General features: G+C 41.8%; 1 protein-coding gene across 2 annotated transcripts in view; it reads right to left on the reverse strand.

Annotated features, from left to right (window-relative positions):
• Positions 1-24,058, reverse strand: part of LOC117515096 (gamma-aminobutyric acid receptor subunit beta-3-like) — a 115,449-nt gene that overhangs the window by 72,606 nt on the left and 18,785 nt on the right. For both annotated transcript variants that reach the window (XM_034175607.1, XM_034175614.1), the window contains exon 4: positions 861-1,081. In XM_034175607.1, coding sequence (XP_034031498.1) covers positions 861-1,081 — 221 coding nt within the window. The remainder of the gene's footprint in view (positions 1-860; positions 1,082-24,058) is intronic.

Genomic DNA, 24,058 nt, shown 5'->3' on the forward strand with positions numbered 1-24,058 from the left:
ATATATGTAGACAGGTGTGTACCTTTCTAAATCATGTCCAGTCAACTGAATTTATCCCAAGTGGACTCCAATTAAGCTGTAAGAACATCTCAAAGAAGATCAGTTGAAACAGGATTCACCTGAGCTCAGTTTTGAGCTTCATGGCAAAGGTTGTGAATACTTTTGTTTTTTGTATGTTTGTTTGTTTTGCTTTATTTTTTAAATAAACTTGCAAAAATCTATATATTTTTATATATATATTTCTCTCTCTCTCTCTCTCTCTCTCTCTCTCTCTCTCTCTCTCTCTCTCTCTCTCTCTCTCTCTCTCTCTCTCTCTCTCTCTATATATATATATATATATATATCAATCACATTGTCATTATGGGGTATTGTGTGTAGAAGTTTGAGGGAAAAATTAATTTCATCCGTATTGGAATAAGGTTGTAACATAACAAAATGTGGAAAAAGTGAAGTGCTGTGAATACTTTGCGGATGCACTGTACATCAGCAGTACAGTTCTATTCCTTGTCACTCATCAAATTCTCATCCTTATGATCAGTTTTTCTTTGTTATTTTCTCAGGTCAAGCCATAGAAATAATGGGAATGAAGTTCGACATGGTCCTGGTCCAGGTAAATGCACCTGCCCTATATGCCACAGCACACCTAGCTAATTCATAAAATTCACAAAACTGGTGCAGCTGTCAAACTGCCAGAGTTGTTAAATTTTGGCAGGCACTTGATCGGACCTTTTGACAGTCTCGTCAGTGAAAAAACATTTGTGGGCATGTTTTGAAGGATATTGATTTCTGTGTTCTAGCGTTAAACCCATTCATTTTCTAACAGTATGAAGGCTGTTTTGGAGCAGGAAGCAGACACCCACCTGAGACCGTAGAGAACGGTTCCATCCGGATGCAGTCGGATCATTCGGTTTTTGACGGTGACTCCATGTACGAAAGACTTCTTGTCATTGAGGAAGTACGTGTCAGGGACCCAGAGCTGGTCGGCAACTCTGTTGTCCAGGGTCAAGTTAAGAGGGATTCCTACGTAGGCTAGGCGCTTGTCTCTCCAGTACTGTTGGAAATACATGGTCAATGTGTAGTCCTAAGGAGACAGATAGAAAAACGTTTCAATAAGAACATCGTATGTGATTCCTTTCACAGTCGTTGTAGATTCTGTCAGAGAGAGACCTCAAACTCAACACATTAACAGGTTTAAATAAAATATTTGCTTTATCTGTTACCACTGTTACTGCTCTTAACATTTATTCATGGCACAGCATCCTACAAGCTGGGCCAACTGGTTCCCATGCCACAGCCAAATCTCACGAGTACTCTTACTTTTCTGAAATACAGTAAACCCTACAGGAATGTGGAACTGTACAACAGCATGTGGGCAGGCTGACTCATGTAGCTACAGCTTTATTGGAAACATTCATCGAAATCTTTACCCAGTGTGACATTCATCTCTCATAGTCGTGTATTCTCAGTGTAGGAATGTGATTCACAAAGTTGCACAATTGGTCTTTAAATGGGTCATACTGCACATTTTTTTCAGGAAAATGTAGGCCAACGGATATCGTAACGTCCCTCACGGAGTTGTTTTTACATTTGTTGATCATGGTTTAGGGTCATCATCAACAACAACAACATCAATGACAGCAACAACAAGGACAACAACAAAAAGGGTCGAGAGAAAGTGAAATCCTTTGGACAAAGAAATAGTAATTTTGATCATATATGGGGAAATGGCATTACATAAGTCAAGTTTGTATGCATAACTGAGTGTCAGTCCATATGGGCATTTGCCCATGTCCACTGCCCGAGACAAACAATGCACCAGACTCGTTATACTATCTTTGTGGTTTGTGAACCTACACGGCGGTGACACCATGTTGTTTCTTTGGGCTGGGCCCAACCAAGTCCCACAGTTGTAAACCCAGCCTCCAGGCACTCGCCTGCAAGCACTCCCACCCCCAGGCCTGCCTCCAGGAAGAGGCCTCAGTTTCCCTAATCTGGGTGAGGTGACTCCATCCCTATGTTTTATCGATCATAGCTGATCTTTATGAATTGTCCTTTGTCGGTCTCCTTACCTGTCACACCTTACCTTACCTGTTACCAATTTGTCAAGGATGGTCCTACCAGGAACTAATGCTCCAGGCAACACAGCTCCCAGGATTACTGGAGCACACAAACCCCTCCACCACAATAAGGTGACGATCCAGGGAGGTCTTGCAGGCACGTCCAATTTGTAGGAGGCACCTGGAAAGACCCAGGACATATTTCCCAGCTGGCTTGGGAAGACCTCGGATCCCCTAGGAAGAGTTACAGGACTTGGCTGAGGATAGGGAAGTGTGGAATGAGCTGCTTAGTCTGCTGCCACCACAACCCAACAAATGAATGAAAGAATTTGTATGTGTTGGCCTGAAATGGTTTAACCTTCTGGGGGTCCAAAGAGATTCAATCAGAAAGTCCAACTTACCAAGACCAGAGAGTTGAGTCTACAATTTCCACTGGACGGAATGCCAGTCTGACGCAGATTTCTTCCTCAGCAAAGACCTGTGCCCGTTTACACCTGGGAACAACAGCTGGGACAAACTGGTACAGTTTTGTCCAAGGACACATATGGGTAACACGACCAGGACTCAAACCCTGGTTAACATATTGGTGGTTCAACCTCTTATCTTACTGAGCTCCCTGTTCTACAGACAACAGCTCAGATTGTATTTTATAACATCACTTTGTGATATTTTTGGCTTTTCACGGTATCCTGCAAAGCAACCTCGAGCCATCTGGCAACTAAGCAAGCCGAATATTGGCAAGAAGTACTTGAGGTACCCGTCTGAGGAAAATACTACCCTGTGAAATTTCTAAAAATAAATAAATGATTAAAACTTTCAGCTTTATTGTGCTAAACATTCCAAATAGGTGGGTGTTTTGCTGTGATCTGAGTTGTGCTTAAAGTGTGCAGATAGAGGACAACTTCTTCCTCCATCCTTTAACATCATATAATCCACTTAGTCCAACTGTCTTTCTCTTGCTCTGTCTGTCTGATTGTCTGTCAGCGAGTCTCTCTCTCCCGCTTTCTCGGGGGCAATGCCATGATCTCCTCTCTGCCTGCTGTGGTGCTGAAATGGGACCAACCTGCACCAAGCTGGCACTGGCATGGGAACACATGCCTGGTGGTGGTGCAGTTTCTGCTTTCCACATGAAGCTGAAATGAAGATTACAGCAGCCGTGACAGAGAGCGCCGATTCCCAACATGTTCATGTGCATTCACAACAGTTACATAACCGCAAGACTTATTTGTCTCTTCGTGCGCCTCTCGTGCACCATACTGAGACTGTGATGTTAAATGCTTTTGCATTTTCATGAGCCAGCTAAAAAAGGAATGGAATGAAATTATGCAAATTAAGACAATTGGAAGGAGCTCGAGACATGACTCGGCTGACGAAGTACTGCATGCTGTTATTGATTTCTTCTTTCTTTACCATCATATCGCAGATAGTGAATATTTTTTCCAGGTCCACAGAATAAGATCTTAGTCAGCACAGGATACAGACTGGCAATGCAGCATGAAAACGAGAGCCTGTGCTGAGCATAAATATAGAGTAGAAGGCCAGTTTGGTAGTGCTCAATAATGTGGCAAATACCATTAAGGGTGCCAGTATCAGCTAATATCCTTTGATAAGATCTCTTAAAAAAGCTGTACCTGTTGTATCATCATGAATTAAATATTATATATTGGCTGATTTGACTGGTGGCTTGTATGTCATATGACATGGATTGTTCGTACCATTTGCCGTTGTGTTTCATTGACCGTGCAATAGTACACAAATAATCAATATTTATGAGTTCAATGGTATGAATATTTCATGAAGTGAAAGCTTTAATATACTATTAACATGCAACAAGGCAAAGCAGAGAATGGGTCTGTTCCAGCTTTCACCGAATTAAATGTTCGTTCCACTGAAAGAATGTAAAAACATTCATTATTTGTTTTATATTACGGCTAAAATAGATCCTTGTCATTTGATATGTTATTAATTTATAAGCAGCATAAAAGGGATGTACATTTTGGTCTTCCACTGCTGCTGAAGTCCAACACAAACTTTAAATAGGAGTCCAAATTGTGACGTCTAGTCCAGTGATGCAGTGCAATGACTTTGCACTCCCCACCCCCCCCAAAAAAGACTTTGTGTAGTTCCTCAGTCTGGCCAAAAATCACATCAGCTTTTCAGATTTTCATCTGAACAGCTCTTCATGCATCCAGAAGGCTTACCAAATCATCGTTCCACTTGTGTCATTGTCCTGCATGCACGTGCGCATGCTCACACAACCAGGACAGCGCTTGTGCACGCGTGTACTACCAAAAAAAGGAGACCGTGTACTTCCTCAGTGCAGCGAAAAAAAGTCCAGCTTTTCATTCTAACGTCCTGCTAACAGCCTTCAGACAGCTTACAGCACAGTGGATTTGTTTTGTGTGTGTGTGTGTGTGTGTGTGTGTGTGTGTGCATTGTGTGTTTGTGCGTGCATGCGTGTGTGCGCGCATGTTTGTAGGTGTGTTTGTCTGTGTGTGTGCAGAGTGCAATGGTACCAAACATATGGAACCAAATTCGCACTCTAAATGGAATCAAATTGCACTCTACATGCAACGCAACACAAATGGGATGAATAAACCATGTCACATGACACACAGCGCACCAATCAAATGACAAGGATCCACTCAGCCGTTATATAATTATTTTTATCCTGCAATTTTGGTCCTAAAAGAAATGTGATCTGAAAAGAGGCATCAGAGAGGCCAAGGCTGCCTACAAGAAAAAGACAGAGGACCACTTCGCTGTGAATGACCCCAGAAGGATGTGGCAGGGAATAAATCATATAACCAACTACACAAGCAGCAACCCAGGAAATGCTAGGTCTGACGTCTCGCTGGCAGATGAGCTGAACCGCTTCTTTGCCCGCTTTGAAGCAGACAGTCCAGCAGCAACTCCACACCCACCACCCTCCAGCACTAGCACACTAACACTTCAGGAACACGAAGTGAGACGTGTGCTGAAGGTGGTGAACCCCAGGAAGGCAGCTGGCCCAGATGGTGTACCTGGAAAGGTACTCAAAGCGTGTGCTGACCAACTGGCTGGAGTTTTCACCTGCATCTTCAACCTGTCCCTGTCGCAGGCCATCATTCCACTCTGCCTCAAATCCTCCACCATCATTCCAGTCCCAAAGAAGTCAGCAGTGGAGAGCATAAATGGCTGCAGGCCTGTTGCACTTACGCCTGTGGTCATGAAGTGCTTTGAAAGACTGGTCTCTCAGCACATCAGAGCCTGTTTGCCTCCCACTCCGGACGCCTACCAGTTTGCCTACAGGGCAAACGGCTCCACAGAGGACGCTATCACCACAGCTCTCCACACCGTGCTGAGCCACCTGGAGCACCAGGGGAGCTATGTGAGGATGCTCTTCCTGGACTTCAGCTCAGCCTTCAACCACATCACCCCGGAGATCCTGGTCCAGAAACTGGCACATCTGGGCATCTCCACCCTCATCTGCCAGTGGATCAAGGACTTCCTCACAAACCGCCCACAGTCTGTGAAACTTGGCCCCCACCTTTCCTCCACCATTACACTCAGCACCGGTTCCCCTCAAGGCTGTGTACTGAGCCCCCTCCTGTTCACCCTTTACACACACGACTGCTCTCCAACCCATCCCACAAACACCATCATAAAGTATGCGGATGATACCACCATGATTGGGCTCATCTCAGGGGGGGATGAGACTGACTACAGAGATGAGGTCAACCGACTGACAGCGTGGTGTTCAGCTAACAACCTGCCGCGGAACAACACAAAAACAAAATAAATAATCCTGGACTTCAGGAAGGACAGGGCTGACCTAGCCCCGCTCTACATCCAAGGGGACTGTGTGAAAAGGGTCAGCTCCATCAGGTTCCTGGGAATGCAGCTCTCTGACAGCCTCTCCAGGACTGCCAACAGCACAGTGGTGGTAAAGAAAGCTCAGCAGCGACTGCACTTCCTGAGGGTGCTCAGGAGAAACAATCTGGAGGAGAAGCTGCTGGTGTTGTTCTACAGAGCCACCATCGAGAGCATCCTGACGTACTGCATCACAGCGTGGTGCGGAGGGTGCTCAGCAGCAGACAGGAGAGTGTTGCTGAGGGTGATCAAAACGGCCCAGGGGATCACTGGCTGCTCTCTGCCCAGCCTGGAAGACATTGCCAGCTCTCACCACCTCAGCAGAGCTGCCAGCATCAGCAAAGACACATCCCACCCCAGCAAACACCTGTTTGACCTACTACCCTCCGGCCGACGGTATAGGTCAATCAAAACTAGGACAAACAGACTCAGGGACAGCTTTCTCCCCAGAGCGATCACTGCACTGAACAATAACAAATCACTCTAATCCGCACCTTTCAAGTTTCTTGTGCAATATGATTCCACAGTTGTATATAATTCTTGTTTTACATTTTACTTGGTCCACATTTTATTTTATTTTATTTTATTTTACCTTATGTTTATATTAGTTGTACATATACTCTGAATAATTTACTGTTAAATTTCACTATCTTTTGTCTAAAAATTGCTCACACCACAGAAAGCACCTTTTTGGAGTTGCACTCAAATCTCATTGTAATGCAAATTACAATGACAATAAAGGCGATTCTGATTCTGAAATGTGCTATTGCAAGCCCCGACCACCACGCATGCTCACATGACCAGGTGTTTAGTTAAACATGGCGGAGTCTGTTTTGCTGATGGACGCCGATTTGAAGGAGCTAATTGACGGTGCTAATTCTTCTAACACACACACACACACACACGAAGTCAGTGCATGGCATCACAGACTACATTGTCAGAACACACAATGGCACAAATATTCAATTTGGTGAAAGCTGGAACGTACCATTCAACTCGGCTTCGCCTCATTGGAATGTGAACATTCCAGCTTTCACCTCATGAAATATTCATACGATTGAACTCATAAACATTCATTATTTGTATACTAAATGTCTCATTGTGCTACGCACAACTATTGACTGGACTGGTTTCGATCCCTTGAATGGAATACTGATTTCATCTGACATCACTCTGCCCCAGTTGCTGTGTTTTAAACATTGGCAAAGTGCTACATCTTCCCTGTTTCAGGTGGGGAGGGGGGTTGTTTCCCTGCAGATTTAATGTGAGAATCGTCACTTTGGTGACAGAATGCCAACTTAAGCCCCGGTCACACGGCACTAACGAAGGACAACCTCCAACCGAATCAAGAAGTCTGGACTTTCGTTGACTTTTGGAGGCATTGTTTAACCTTTGTCCAGCTTCGTTCCTGCAGCTGGCGCTTCGTCAGAATTTTTAAACTATTGAAAAATTTGAGCTAATACCGACAACAACCTCAATTCGTCCGTATTTCATTTTGCTTTCTTTCTTGACGGTTTCCTGTTGTTTGCTTGGTTTTCGTAACATTAGCGGTTCTTTTGACTTTCATCCAACTTCGTTCAACCTCCCAGGTCCGACATATTGAATGAAGGTTGATGATATCTGAAAGAATCAATAACTAAAGCTTCGACGAGCTGAATGAAACATCCTTGTATCACTAATTAATTGTCCATGTTTGGGACAAAAAGCAACATTTTCATATAGAAACAACAGTGTTGATAACGTTTTATCAACTACTTTAAGTATGTATGCAAGTTCCAACCATTTGTGGCTAGCCTGTGTTTGCAGGCATGTTGTGAAGACAAATAAAATCTCTCACCTGTTGTCAAGACAAATGAAATCGCGCACCTGGAAGTACTGCGAACATGAGGACAGGGCTGGCTGAGCTTGGTTTTTATACCTGCTTTCTGTCACATCATCGTGAATGTTTTGTCTTGATTTCATTTAAAGCAGTGGTTTTCAAACTGTGAGGCGTGCCCCCCTGGAGTTCTTCGGGGGGGGGGGGCAAAAAATAACTGTAAACACTGTTAACAAAAAGCAAAAAGAAAACATTGTTAGCCAACATGCCAGGAGCAAAATGGATACATTTTTAGTGCGTAAATTTACTAGTGAGAAGACAGAGTTTGGGGCAACCAAAAAAAGAAGAAATTAGAGGACGACCTTTGTTTACGCCTCTCCACGGTGCATCCGCACATCAGCTCCCTGTGCGCATCAAAGGCCCAGACTCATTGCTCGCACTAAACAAGAGGTGAGACTAGATGAGAGACTAAATATGTAGAAAAGTTTAATATATTTATGTTAAAATGTTTAAATGTTAAAAAAAACATTGTTTAAAATATGACAAAAGGTAAAAAATAGAATAGAATAAAAAAACACGTTTAAAATGTTTGAAAAGTGTGTAAAATGTGTGAAAGAATAGAAAGTTCTTTAAAAATATGTTTAAAATGTTTACAAAGGCTGTAAACGTATAGACAGTTCCTTAAAAACACGTAAATATATTTAAAATGTGTTTAACATGTAAAAGAATAAAAAGAAACACACGAAGATGTTGAAATTGTGTGTATGTGTGCTGGTTGGGGGGCGCAGCTATTCATTTTTTCTTTGGGGGAGCTCACTCTCCCACACTTTGAAAACTGTGACTTTTTCCACGCCTGTCGGTTGCGTCATTCGCCTGTGAGCAGGCTTGATTGATTTGGGCTTTTTTTCCATCAGAATTTTTTTCAGAAACTGTTAGAGACTGGCAGCTGGAAATCATTCGAAAATTTATCTGGCTTTCGGTGAAAATTTTATGGGCTTCACAGAGAATAAGGACTGTTACTACAGCTTTAAGGACGGCTTTAAGGATGGCTTTAAGGACGCTCGGCGCGCCGCGCTCCGTGCCGCCATCGAGAGCCACAAACCATCGGATCATTTCTAAACGGATGGCTCTGTGGAGCCGGGACCGTTGTGTGCACTTTCTATGGTTATCACAAGAACTGGACATCAACGATTTTCCAGCAGATTTCACTTTTAACAAGAGATTTTGTCATGGAAAGCCGAGTGGAAGCTTCGCGCGTCACAATGGATTCCCTACTGGAGCTAGACAAAACCACCTCCGTTTTGGTCTCACAGGACGGCTTTGAGATGGCGTTCAGACAGCTGTCGGTGGTTTTTCCATCGAGTGATTATCCGAGAAATTGTGGATGTGCCTGGACATGCCAGAACATGTCCCGTGAGGCTTCATCACGGTGTTGGTTTGCGCCATGCGGCACCGCCGCGACGCGTGGAATTCCTCTGCACGTCTGTCTCAATGTGCCGAAAAAGTGCTGATGTCCACGTCTTTTCACAATTCCTGTACTAGTCAGACGACGTCCCGGATAAAACACAGTGTCCAGTTTGGAAATGAACGGCACATTCCACTATTACAGGAGTTTTTGTCATGGAAAGAGGAGCGGAGGCTTCGCGCGTCGTGGCAGTGCCGAATGGCGCACAGCAACGCCGTGATGAAGCCTCACAGGTCATGTTCTGGCATGTCCAGGCACATCCACAATTTCTCGGATAATCACTCGATGGAAAAACCACCGACAGCTGTCTGAACGCCATTTCAAAGCCGTCCTGTGAGACCAAAACGGAGGTGGTTTTGTCTCGCTCCAGCAGCGAATCCACTGTGACGCGCGAAGCCTCCGCTCGGCTTTCCAAGACAAAATCTCTTGTTGAAAGTGAAATCTGCCGGAAAATGGTTGATGTCCAGCTCTTGTGATAACCAGAGAAAGTGCACACAACGGTCCCGGCTCCACAGAGCCATCCGTTTAGAAATGATCCAGTGGTTTGTGGCTCTTGATGGCGGCACGGAGCGCGGCGCGCCGAGCGTCCTTACAGCTGTCCTTAAAGCTGTCCTTAAAGCTGTAGTAACAGTCCTTATTCTCTGTGAAGCCCGTAAAATTTTCACCGAAAGCCAGATAAATTTTTCGAATGGTTTCCAGCTGCCAGTCTCTAACAGTTTCTGAAAAAATTCTGATGGAAAAAAACCCCAAATCATTCCGCCATTTCCTGACAATGAAAATCCGCAGAGGGGGTGAACCACTCCTCACTCAAAGCCTGCTCACAGGCGAATGACGCAACCGACAGGCGTGGAAAAACTCACGCATGCGCACAAGGGTTCAAGCCTGTCTGATGCAATCACACGTGATTCAAATCCATATGGTTTTTTAAAAAAATAATAAGGTCAGATACTTTTCTAATAGACCTCGTATACTTTACCTCTGAATTGAAAATATTTTTGCAAGGCAAAACTGGGCAACAGAGCAGATGTCTTGCATTATGCTTATTTTGGCCAAAACTGAGTTCTTGGTACTTACTATTGCAGCTTCATATTACTCCTATTCAGTGATGCCGGTAACGCGTTACTAAGTAACGCGTTACTCTAATCTGACCACTTTTTTAGTAACGAGTAATCTAACGCGTTAATCTTTCCAAATCAGTAATCAGATTAAAGTTACTTCTCCATGTCACTGTGCGTTACTATTATTTTTCATTGTGGGTCGATAACAGCATTAAACTTGGTCTGTGGGCAGGAGGTCGGGGTTCGACTGAACTGCCCACTTTAAGCGAGCTGTGAGCTTTTAATCCGCGGTTTTTTGCATCTGCTCGACTCGTCGTCACCTCTTAAAGCGCGGTGATCAGCACACCTGCACTGAACTTTACAAAGACATTTTTATACTTTTTTTCCTCCTTTATTTAGAATTCTGAGCTGAGCCGCTCTGTATCTGGTCGTTAAAAACAGCTGATCCTCCGCGACGCGTCAACAACTAACACTATTTTCCACTCAAATGCACCTAAACTCTCTTTCTGAGGACCACATGATGTGAAAACGCAATAAAACTTTCTTACCTGTAAATCTGGTCATGTTTTCTGCATAAATAAATGTTATCCATTCTTTGTGCTCAAACGCCAAAGCAGGGGCGAATCTAGATGGAATGGGGGCGTGGGGGAGGGATGTGCCCCCCACCCCCACAACACCCCTAGATTAAAGGTGCAATTTTGAAGCTGTTTTTTACTACAACTAATATTGCTTAAAATAATAATAATTTCGACAAGTAAAATGTTTAGAGAGAATTTAAATGTTAGAAAAATGTTAGAATTTAAAAGTTACCTTTATAAACAATGTAGGCTCGAAATTGCAAGTTTTACTGTTACAGTGCTGTCAACAGTTAAATATGAGGTCAAGAAAGACGTCTTTATTTTACTTTTTATAAAACAAGTATTTATTTTCATTGAAGTCAAGAAAGGGTGACTATAAAGTGAGTTTTGGCAAAACAGGTATCATTGTCATGTTGAGGTGGCAGAGGGTTGTTGTCGGCAGCTGGGAAAAGTAACTAAAAAAGTAACTAGTAATCTAACTTAGTTACTTTTACAATTGAGTAATCAGTAAAGTAACTAAGTTACTTTTACAATTGAGTAATCAGTAAAGTAACTAAGTTACTTTTTCAAAGTAACTGTGGCAACACTGCTCCTATTCTACATCTTACCACTTACTTGCCCAGTTTGAAAGAAAACTGATTTGTAAAAGTCAACCACATTTAGAAGCAAGGGTGGGATTACGGGATTTTACCAGGTGACAAGTATCTGAAGTGTAGACAATCAGTTTACTTGGATGCAGCCCACCTTCTGATCTACAGATATAGTGCATTGTTTATCATTTAATATGAGCGAAGCACTGCACAAGTGGTGTGAGCTCATTCATGGTACAGGGAGTCCCAAACTGGAAGTGCCAAATTTTGAGTTCCCAGTATTTTTAGCCCACTGTGAAACAGGAAATGTCAAATGTTGAACACTTTCTGGACTGACAACAGAGGAGATCTACTGGGCGCTCACTGGAACTCATTGGCAAGTTGACACTAAAACAGGAAGTGCCAATTGTTGAGCCCACAGTTAAACAGGAAATGTCAAATGTTGAACACTTCCTGGATCGATACTTCCTGGATTAACAATAGACAAGATCTCATGGGATCTCACAGGAATTCAGTGGCAAGTTGACACTGAAACAGGAAGTGCCAAATTTTTGGCCCACAGTGAAACAGGAAATGTCAAATGTTGAACACTTCCTGGATCTACAGCAGAGAATAATATCCTATTTATCATTACGTTGTTTTTGCACCGCTATGTTTATTGTCTATAAGGTTTTTGTGGAACTTTTTGTTTGTCTCAATTATAAACAGAAAATCTAATTGAAAAAAGAGAAAGAGGAGATCTCGCGTGAATAGAGGAGATCTCGTGGGAATTCAGTGCACAGTCAATGTTGAGTCGACATTGAATCTGAGAATGCTAAAGTGAGAGACAGCATGCACCTTGACAGCACCTGAGGTCAGTGATTTACTGTGTAAATTGGGCACTGCAGTCTCGTTTGAGGGTGGGTGCTAAAGGGGTAAAATATGATGCATATGACGTCATTTCTCTACTTCTGGGGAAAAAACCCAGCATTTGCTCTGAGTTTTTGGGCAAATTACACGCAAACAAAGTGAAAATGCAAAGAAAAAGTGACAATGAGGTGGAAAGTGGGCATGTGTTGTGGATTGTTTATGACCCAGAGTACAAACACGTCGAGGTGGTTTTGCAGGTGAGACAACGGAGCTAGCTGTGAAGGCTAACACTTATTGACACGACTTTCTCCTATCTACCTCGTCTTCCCTTGTCTGCTGGGAACCGAAAAAAAAAAAAAAAAACTTTTTGCAACTGCTTCGGTGATTGCAGCTGAAAACAAAACAGTACCTCGTTTTTCCATGTGTAGTTATGCCGAGACTGCAGTGCCCTTTTGCATGAAGTTTTTTAGCCATGCTAATGCTGTCCAGAAGCATTTACTGAAAATAAAGTGTGAAGGACCTAAAGGAGCTTGTGAGGATTTTCCAGGCATGTGAGACGCAAATAAACAAAAATGCTTAAAATGGCAGGGGGTTAAGTGGGCCGTAGTTGAAGGTTTTTAGCCATGCTAATCCTCCACAGAAGCATTTCCTGAAAAAAGTCTGAAGTCCTAAATGACACGATAAGATGCTGAAGAGCTTTGCTTGTTCATGTCCACAGCCATAAACTGTTTGCATGCTATTCTCAATCAATCAACTCGTTTGAAACCACATGAGGCTGAAGTCAGATGTGATGCAATACGGTGTGCAGTCTGGATGAAGGAATGTACAATTTGAAATGTGTGCTCCACACTCGCAGCCGTGCTCTGCACCAACATGAAAAATGAATAACACTACTGCTACAACTTTTCTTGGTTCAACTTCACATTGCTGGAGAAGTAATGATCTGATATACAACCCCTGGCAAAAATTATGGAATCACCGGCCTCGGAGGATGTTCATTCTGTTGTTTAATTTTGTAGAAAAAAAGCAGATCACAGACATGACACAAAACTAAAGTCATTTCAAATGGCAACTTTCTGGCTTTAAGAAACACTGTAAGAAATCAAGAAAAAAAGATTGTGGCAGTCAGTAACGGTTACTTTTTTAGACCAAGCAGAGGAAAAAAATATGGAATCACTCAATTCTGAGGAATAAATTATGGAATCACCCTGTAAATTTCCATCCCCAAAACTAACACCTACATCAAATCACATCTGCTCGTTGACATTAACCCTATGTCATGAAATTGACCCTATGTGTCTTTTTGCAAGGAATGTTTTCACAGTTTTTACTCTATGGCAAGATGCATTATCTTCTTGAAAAATGATTTCATCATCCTTAAACATCAGAAAACTGTCCAAAATATCAACATAAACTTGTGCATTTATTGATGATGTAATGACAGCCATCTCCCCAGTGCCTTTACATGACATGCAGCCCCATATCATCAATGACTGTGGAAATTTACATGTTGTCTTCAGGCAGTCATCTTTATAAATCTTATTGGAAAGGCACCAAACAAAAGTTCCAGCATCATCAAACTCTCTGATTGCTGTTGCCAGATCAGCTTTGCAGGTTGGAACCTTGCCATGGACCATTTTCTTCAACTTCCACCAAAGATTTTCAACTGGATTCAGATCTGGACTATTTGCAGGCCATGACATTGACCCTATGTGTCTTTTTGCAAGGAATGTTTTCACAGTTTTTGCTCTATGGCAAGATGCATTATCATCTTGAAAAATGATTTCATCATCCCCAAACATCCTTTCAATTGATGGGATAAGAAAAGTGTCCAAAATATCAACGTAAACTTGTGCATTTATTGATGATGTAATGACAGCCATCTCCCCAGTGTCTTTACCTGACATGCAGCCCCATATCATCAATGACTGTGGAAATGTACATGTTCTCTTCAGGCAGTCATCTTTATAAATCTCATTGAAACGGCACCAAACAAAAGTTCCAGCATCATCACCTTGCCCAATGCAGATTCGAGATTCATCACTGAATATGACTTTCATCCAGTCATCCACAGTCAACGATTGCTTTTCTTTAGCCCATTGTAACCTTGTTTTTTTCTGTTTAGGTGTTAATGATGGCTTTCGTTTAGCTTTTCTGTATGTAAATCCCATTTCCTTTAGGCGGTTTCTTACAGTTCGGTCACAGACGTTGACTCCAGTTTCCTCCCATTCGTTCCTCATTTGTTTTGTTGGGCATTTTCGATTTTTGAGACATATTGCTTTAAGTTTTCTGTCTTGACGCTTTGATGTCTTCCTTGGTCTACCAGTATGTTTGCCTTTAACAACCTTCCCATGTTGTTCTTTTAAGAGTTTGATAATCCTCTCCTTTGTTTCAACTGACATCTCTCATGTTGGAGCCATGATTCATGTCAGTCCACTTGGTGCAACAGCTCTCCAAGGTGTGATCGCTCCTTTTTATATGCAGACTAACAAGCAGATGTGATTTGATGCAGGTGTTAGTTTTGGGGATGAAAATTTACAGGGTGATTCCATAATTTATTCCTCAGAATTGAGTGAGTCCATATTTTTTTCCTCTGCTTGGTCTAAAAAAGTAACCGTTACTGACTGCCACAATCTTTTTTTCTTGATTTCTTATAGTGTTTCTTAAAGCCATAAAGTTGCCATTTGAAATGACTTTAGTTTTGTGTCATGTCTGTGATCTGCTTTTTTTCTACAAAATGAACAACTGAATGAACATCCTCCGAGGCCGGTGATTCCATAATTTTTGCCAGGGGTTGTATGTAATCACCTCGTAGTCAACATGAATCCCACTCAGGAAAGCAATTTGAGTCACACCAATGTAATCTGGGCACATTCCGTTTGGATTGCTCGAAAGTGATATATCAGTGTACTGCAGGGGAGTCCTGGGGTGAGTTCCAATCCTCCTTTCTAGTTGTAAAGGATGATTTAAAACAGCAGTGGACTTTATTGGGAGAAAACACAGAGGTGATTAATTTGAGCTATTTTGCTTAAATGAGAGTATTGCATCCAACATATTGGACTGTTTCTCATGATGTAAAGTTTATGATACATTGCTACATAACAAAGAGGAGAGAGAGATTGGGCAAAAACGAGAAATTAGGAAAATTAGGCTCACAGTCATATGTGACATTACAGTTTAGGCAGATTCTATGTATTTTTAGCTATTTTTAATCTTCAACAATTTGCTACACGTCATCAAATCTTGATGATATTTTTAACAAAACAAAAACTGCAGCACAGTTTTGAACAATAAACAAACATTAAAGTGTGTGAACAAGGTTTGGAGCAACTGAATTTACAGTAGATGTAATATGTAGATGCAGGTTGTCAAATAAAAAAAATGCAGTCACATGGAAAATACATTTTCAGAGGTTGCACAATAAGGTTTGAACAACAGCTGCAACTAAATTATTTAAATCTGTGATAAATCACCACAATATTTTTTTTTTTTACAATTAATCAACAGTCTGTAAAATACCACAGAACAACTGTAAAATCCATATATATATATATATATATATATATATATATATATATATATAGATAGATAGATAGATAGATAGATAGATAGATAGATAGATAGATTGATGCTGATGATTTTATAATTTTATTCTATGTGTTTTATTTTTGTGAATTTGTGTTTTTAAAGTTAAGCACTTTGGACACCAGTCGGTGGTGTAAAGTGCTTTATAAATAAATGCTGATTGATTGATAGATATATATATATCACTAAAATAAAGATGAAATTTACTGAACTGAATTAAAAAACAATTATTTTTATAATTGAATAGTCATTTCACTGAAGACAAATATTACATTTTCACTATTTTCTTCAATTTAAATACACTAATTATTTAAAATTGCATGTAGTTAATTGCAGATTTATGGGTTTTGGACTGGAAAAAAAATTTGTGATTTTGGTAAATTGTGTTAAGCATTTTTGTAAATGTAGGTGAAAGAACCATTTTTATAGATACCACAATCACATGAATGTAAAACTAATTATATCAATACATACATTTTTAATATTTATTCTTAACTGCAGCTATAGCTTATCTAGTTTAATTCATCTAGTTTAATTCAGGTTCCAATGAGCACAGTGGCCTCTATACTACTTTCTGGATGCACTGTAGAGCACTTCTATCTATGCCAAATTCATCCATCCATCCATCCATTTTCTTCAGCTTATCCTAGGTCGGGTCGCGGGGACAGCAGCTCAAGCAAAGCTGCCCAGACCTCCCGATCCACACACACCTCCCCCAGCTCCTCCGGGGGAACCCCGAGGCATTCCCAAGCCAGCTGAGAGGCTTAGTCCCTCCAGCGTGATCTGGCTCTTCCCCGGGGCCTCCTCCCGATGGGACGTGCCCGGAACACCTCTCCAGCGAGGCGTCCAGGGGGCATCCGTAAAAGATGCCCGAGCCACCTCAGCTGGCTCCTTTCGATGTGGAGGAGCAGCAGCTCGACTCCAAGCTACTCCCGAGTGACCGAGCTCCTCACCCTATCTCTAAGGGAGCGCCCAGCCACCCTGCGTAGGAAACTCATCTCGGCCGCTTGTAGTCGCAATCTTGTTCTTTCGGTCATGAGCCAAATCTCATGACCATAGGTGAGGGTCGGAACGTAGATCGATCGGTAAATCGAGAGCTTTGCCCCCTGCTCAGCTCTCTCTTCACCACGACTGTCCGATACAGCGACCGCATCACTGCAGACGCTGCACCGATCCGTCTTTCGATCTCACTTTCCATCCGTCCGTCACTCGTGAACAAGACCCAGAGATACTTCAACACCTCCACCTGAGGCAAGGACACCCCACCGACCTGAAGAGGGCAAAGCACCTTTTTCCGGTCGAGAACCATGGCCTCGGATTTGGAGGTGCTGATCTTCATCCCGGATGTTTCACACTCAGCTGCAAACCACCCCAGAGCACGCTGAAGGTCCTGATTTGACGAAGCCAACAGAACCACATCACCTGCAAACAGCAGAGATGAGATTCTGTGGTTCCCAATATGGACCCCCTCTACACCCTGACTGTGCCTAGAAATTCTGTCCATAAAGGTAATGAACAGAACCAGTGACAAAGGGCAGCTCTGGTGGAGGCCAATGTGCACTGGAAACAGGTTTGACTTACTGCCGGCAATGCGAACCATGCTCCTGCTGCGGTCGTACAGGGACCGGATAGCCCTTAGCAAAGGACCCCGTACTCCCGGAGAACCCCCCACAGGGCGCCTCAAGGGACACGGTCAAACGCCTTCTCCAAATCCACAAAGCACCTGTGGACTGGTTGGGCGAACTCCCACTCACCACCAGGTGGTGATTGGTCGACAGCTCCGCCCCCCTCTTTACCCGCATGTCCAAGACACGTGGCCGAAGGTCAGATGATACGACTACAAAGTTGATCATCGACCTCCAAATTCAATTCTATTTAAAACAACTTACACAAATGATGCAAAAATAAGTTAACTGGAAAAAAGCATTTCTTCACATTCTTCACATTTTTTGGGTAATTCTCCAAACAGATGTAAGAACATCTGTGGGCTGATAATTGCACCAAACAAAGTTATTGTGTGAGGTAAACTGAGATGGTTAACAGCAGCTATCGCTAGCTTCATGTTGTTAGGTTGTTAATCCATGATTACTGAGGAAATGAGCGGGTCATAGTTTTTATTCTAATCCAATTACATTTTTTCTGCAAATCTGATTGGTTAAGCATGTAAGATTTCAGATCGTATAATATTGGCGTAATGGTGGCAAAATATTTGACCGTTTCATATATGGATGTATTACTCCGCTCCCTTACCAGTGTTCTGAAGAGATGTCATTCCTGTCCTTCGTGCAGGTGCGCACACATGCGCAATATTGTCGGGATGCGGAACTGTCGATTTATGCAACAAGACACACAATTCGACAGAACACCGGCTGCGTTTGCTGCTAGCTGTTAGCACTTTTAGCTGAGAGCAAGAGAAAGTCACATACCGATGCTGCCGCTGAAATCGGTGCATTTAAGCTACCATACGAAAGTATTGATGTGGATTCTGATACAGAATTACCGTTTTACATTTGATGGATTTTGATACTTGATGGATTACACTGCGCCCTGACCACTGTTGGAGCGACGCTGCCTCGGCTTAACAGTAAGCCTCGCCGAATGAATTACCTATATAAAAATAAACCGGGCAAACGACGGAAATGAATTACAACCCCAATTCCAATGAAGTTGGGACATTGTGTAGCAGCAGTTAGCAGTCATATCTTATTGGGACATAAGTGTATCTCACCCAAGCCTGAGGTTTTTCAGAATTTTTTGTCAAGTTCACAAAACAAATGAATTGGTGGGGAGATCAAAAATCATGCACATCATGCATGTACAACCCCAATTCCAATGAAGTTGGAATGTTGTGTAAAATGTAAATAAAAACAGAATACGATTTGCAAATCCTCTTAAACTGATATTCAACTGAATACACCACAAAGACAAAATATTTAATGTTCAAACTGATAAACTTTATTGTTTTTGTGTATATTATTATGGACTGTAGATGATGGAATCCCTAAATTCCTTGCAATTAAACATTGAGAAACATTGTTCATAAACTGTTGGACTATTTTTTCATTCAGTTGTTCAAAACGTGGTGATCCTCACCCCATCTTTGCTTGTGAATGGCGGAGACTTTTGGGGATGCTTCATTTATATCCAATCATGCATGTCCTCAGTTCCCAAATGCTTATAGAGTGTTGTTAGAAGGAAAGGTGATGTAACACAGTGGTAAACATACCACTGTCCCAGCTTTTTTGAAACATGTTGCAGGCATCCATTTCAAAATGAGCAAATATTTCCACAAAAACAATAAAGTTTATCAGTTTGAACATTAAATATCTTGTAAAAAAAAAAAAAGAAGAAATAACTGGTGCAGCACAGAAATAAGTGCAAAAAGTCTTTAATAAGGTGCTGAAAGGAAAAAAATTGTTCAAAGGGACTGACGTTTCGATGTGAGAGTCACATCTTCCTCAGAGTCCTCTACAAGACCCCGAGATACTTAATCTTCCTCAGGACTCTGAGGAAGATGTGACTCTCACATCGAAACGTCAGTCCCTTTGAACAGTTTTTTTTCCTTTCAGCACCTTATTAAAGACTTTTTGCACTTATTTCTGTGCTGCACCAGTTATTTCTTCTTTTTTACAAATTGGTCCTGCCTGGTTGCACCAGATTTGTTTGTGCTGTGCAGAAGCACGGTGAACTCTTTGTTTTTGCATTAAATATCTTGTCTTTGTGGCGTATTCAATTGAATATAGGTTGAAGAGGATTTGTAAATCATTGTATTCTGTTTTTATTTACATTTTACACAACGTCCTAACTTCATTGGAATTGGGGTTGTAGGATGGGAATAACCCCCTTGTGTCTGATGATTTGTGGATGTTCATGCTGTTATACGGTCGCAAATAGCCATTTTACCGGCAACGCGTTAGCTCAATTTGCGACTGTATAACCAGCGTGAACATCCGCAAATCATCAGACACAACAGGGTTATTGCCTAAGTGGCTACACCAAAGCAAGATCATTGTGAGTGCTACTGCTCAAAACCCTCAAAAACATAATTTAATACACCCAAAAACAGGTTACCCTGATAGCTGGTCTTGTCAGGATTTTATATGTTCTACCCAGCCATACGGTCTCAACCATGCTCCACCTCTTTACCCATATATAGGCTGCACACACACACACACACACACACACACACACACACACACAAAAACACACACATTTGGCACTTTCAGGATTGGCTAAGGATGGCTAACCTGAAGAGCAGTAACTGCTCTATTAACAGTAATAGAGCAGTAACTAAAATTATGAAAACGCAAACCTACTAAATGGAGATAAGCCTTCAGAAAATATTGTGACAGAAACTAAAGAAGGTACAAACTGTTTGATTTCCTTCCATCAAAGTGCCGATTTTATTACGGAGGTCCGACTCACATCAATGTGTTCAAGTGACCATTCAACAAATTCATAGTTCATATGCCCCTTTTTGTACTTTCTATTGCATAACAGTTGAATGGCACAGAGAACGTAAATGAGATCAATTTTAGACTCTCTAAGCCAATAGTTTCAGTGCCTTCAAGGTGCAGGCAACAGAACACAAAGTTATTATTGTGTCACAGCGCAAAGCAAAAAAACAGGGGGTCGGTAGATCAGTAAAGCTCGTTCATTGGCAACTGCCCGCTCTGCATGCCCTAAATCCTACTGATCATCATTTCATCCTGCAGCATGCTTTCTCCTGAGGCCAATTACATTCCATCAGGCAGGAAGCCGGATGTCGGATAAAAGACATTGAGATATATTAAGCCACAGTCACAGCGGCGGGATATAGACAAGATATAGACTTTTTGCATTGCTGGGACGCCTATATAAGATAATTAAGATGATATAGCTTGTACATTTGCACCACCTGACATCAAGCATGACAACAGATCTGGCGTTACCGTGATGAATGCAGCTTATTCAGAGTCAGACACGGTTGCGTTATTGCTATTCCGCTGCTTAATTACATCTGGTTATAAAAATGTCTTGATGACATTCAGCAGAAAACAGGTGCATATAAAATGTGAAGACGTTTGCACATTTCAGCCACATGACAAATAGTTCTCGTGGAACGTAGGTAAACAAAGCACAGCTTGTTTATGAGCTTGTTGCAGTGCTGGTGCGCCGGCAGCGCCAAGGAGTCGCTGTAAAAAAAAAACTACAAAACAAAACAGGCTGCAGGAACATTTGGAGAAAGTGAGAGGGATAGATCTTTTCACCTCAGATGGGTTTTTTTTCCTTTCTCTCTTTCTCTCCGACACCCACACGCAGCCGTGGGTGTACAGATGATTAGCATCTACAGGCTGTTACTGCAACTATCCACAGAGCAGACTCTGGCTGTGTCCCTGTGTGTGTGCGGGCGGTGTGCTACCTTCACCGTGCAAGACATGAATTTGCTTAAAATTAAGATTTTCATGAGTCAAACATTAGCAGACAGGAAGACCTCAATCGCTGGCGTTAAAATACAGAACAATGCCTTGTTTGTGCTTTTCTAAAAAGGCAAAAAATGGGACGATAAACACGCCCACACACGGTGACCTTCTTCGGCACCTGAACTTTCTTCACAACACATTAAAACGGGTAACTAGCGGGAATGAGCAATGCGTTTCAGTGTTATCAAAGCATTCTAAAATGTGAAAGTGTTTTCTGTCAGTGTTGCTTCAACACACGCAATCTAGTTAGCCTTGCATGGAGTGTGTTTTTCCATCAAGGACCACCTCCTGGCACGCCGCTAACAAACCTCCGAGGTCATTAGTGCGCCTTCCTTTGACACTTTAGCATCTGCAAGAGCAGACGCATGCACACCAACAAGACACAGGAGTGGTAGTGACTGATTTACGCAGCTGCCCATGCCAGGTGGATGGTGGACAATCCAGATGCTGAACATTAGGTGGGCACATCACTGGTTCACAAGCTAGAGGAGGTATTTTGATCGATGACCATCAACAGATCTTCCGTCCCTCCCTTCCTCTCTTCTCACGCCAGCTTTGCTCAACTGCTGAAAACAACTTATTAAATTTATAGGTTGTTTCACTGGGCAGCATGATGGCTCAGCAGTTAGCACTGTTACCTCGCAGCAAGAAGGATGTGGGATCCATTCCCACCTGTGGCCTTTCTATGTTGAGTTTGCATCTTCTGCCCATGTTTGTGTGGGTTCCCATCCGGCTTCCTCCCACAGACATGCAGTTTAGGTGATTTGGACACTTTATTTTGGCCTGTCCTATGTACACATTTTTATATAGGTCTGGGATTTCTTTGCACAAATAAATGCAAAGAAAGCAATTTTGTTCCATCAAAATAATTTAAAAAGTATCCAAAGTTTTTTGGCAACAAGAACAAAACAAAATGCTTTTATAAATCGAAACAAAAAATTATGTCATAAAATGTATGCTGGACACAATTATTGGCACCCTTTGGTTAATTTACAGTAAGTCATCACATTTACAGCCACTTTTCTTTAGACAAGTCAGGGGATGGATACAGGGGGTATAAAGTTCTGTCGAATCTAATCTAATCTAATGAATAACCAGCCATTATTTATTCAACATTAAGAAATTAGGTTTAGAAGAAAAAGAAGATCAGACCATCTGTTTTGGTCACATGACGATTATACAGGTTATAATATGAATTATTGGGCAATAATTGCAATTTGGCAAAGGCCTTAAAAACTTTTTAGAAAGGCATTTGAGTGTTTTAATTATAGCCTCTCTGTTGGGATGTAGGGGTGGTGGCCAAGTGGTTAATGCACTTGATTTCAGTGCGGAAGGTTCCCGGTTGGAATCCCACCCCTACCACATTTCTCCATGTAATGTGGAGTTGCATCAGGAAGGGCATCCGGCGTAAAACGTGTGCCAATTCAACATGCAGATCCCCTTTCGATTTGTTGTGGCGACCTTGAGTACAAAAACAAGGGAGCAGCCAAAGGGACTTACTAATTATAGCCTCTCTGTTTTTATTTTAATTATGTTGCCTCAGTTTAATGTTGTCTCAGATGTTTTTTCTAGATATTTTGTCTTTATGCACTGCAGCACTTTGAGAACATTTATTTGATGTAAAGTGCGTTACAAATAAAATCTATTTTTATTATTGTTATTAATATAATAATTTTTCTATGTTTAATTATGTTTAATTATTACTCCTCCTGATAAAAAAAAAAAACATGAAATTTGAGAGCGTACCTCTGACAAATACCCACAGACATTACCCTAATCTGAACTTTTGGACTTCAGCTGTTTTAAAGTTAATAATTTTGACCTTCACTTTGAACTACAATCTCTGTCTGCAAAAGCAATTATAGGGAATAAATAAAAACAATGTTTCACACAAAAGTAGCCAGAAAAAGACCTTTACTCACAAAATTTGATAATTTATTGCTTCCTTCTTTGTGTTCTCAAAGAACAAATTGAGCAGGAACTGTTCAGCTGTCAAAAAGCTGTACTTGTAATAACAAACTCTCAACTAATAAATCTGTTTTTTTTCCGGTGGGTCATTCAGCTTGCGAAGGGCATTTGAGATCGTATTAAAATAAAAAGCAGGATGAAGCTGGACAACATGGAAAAAGTCTTTTTGATAAAAGAAAGCAAAAGCTGCGTTTATCGGGGCTGTGCTGCTCATTGCTGCACAATGGACAGAGCGCGGTTCTGTTGCTGTCGGGACAAAAGTGCTCATTATCCATTTCTCTCCGGTGCAACCCCATGTGGCGCACAGACTGGATGAAAAGCATCCACCAAATGTCAGTGGTGCAAAATTAACAGACAACTTGACCGGTCTTGTTTTGCCTTCAATGCAAGCTAACGGCCAGAAATGATTTATCTAACAAGTGCACATGTCTTCCCCAGTCCCATGTTGGGTTTCAGCCAATCAGCTGTGAGCCTGATTCATTATCACTGTTGGTGTGATCTCTACTATTTAATTTCAGGTTGATCACCTGCTTCCACCTCCTCAGTGGAGAAGAACAGCTTGCTTTTTAATATTAGGAACTTATCATGGTTTGTGCTAAAAGCATGTCCAAACCGGGTTCAGTAGTTGAACCTGGTTCTGGCTGAGTGGACCACATGTCTGACGCGTTCGACTGATTCTGTTCAAAATAAATTCAGCATTTCCCACTTCATTGTGGAAAACTGCCTTTGTTGGCGAGGAAATGTTTACTGATCTTAAGATGGATGGTGATCTTAAATT

Source organism: Thalassophryne amazonica, chromosome 1 (genome assembly GCF_902500255.1).
Source record: "Thalassophryne amazonica chromosome 1, fThaAma1.1, whole genome shotgun sequence".
Taxonomy (NCBI): domain Eukaryota; kingdom Metazoa; phylum Chordata; class Actinopteri; order Batrachoidiformes; family Batrachoididae; genus Thalassophryne; species Thalassophryne amazonica.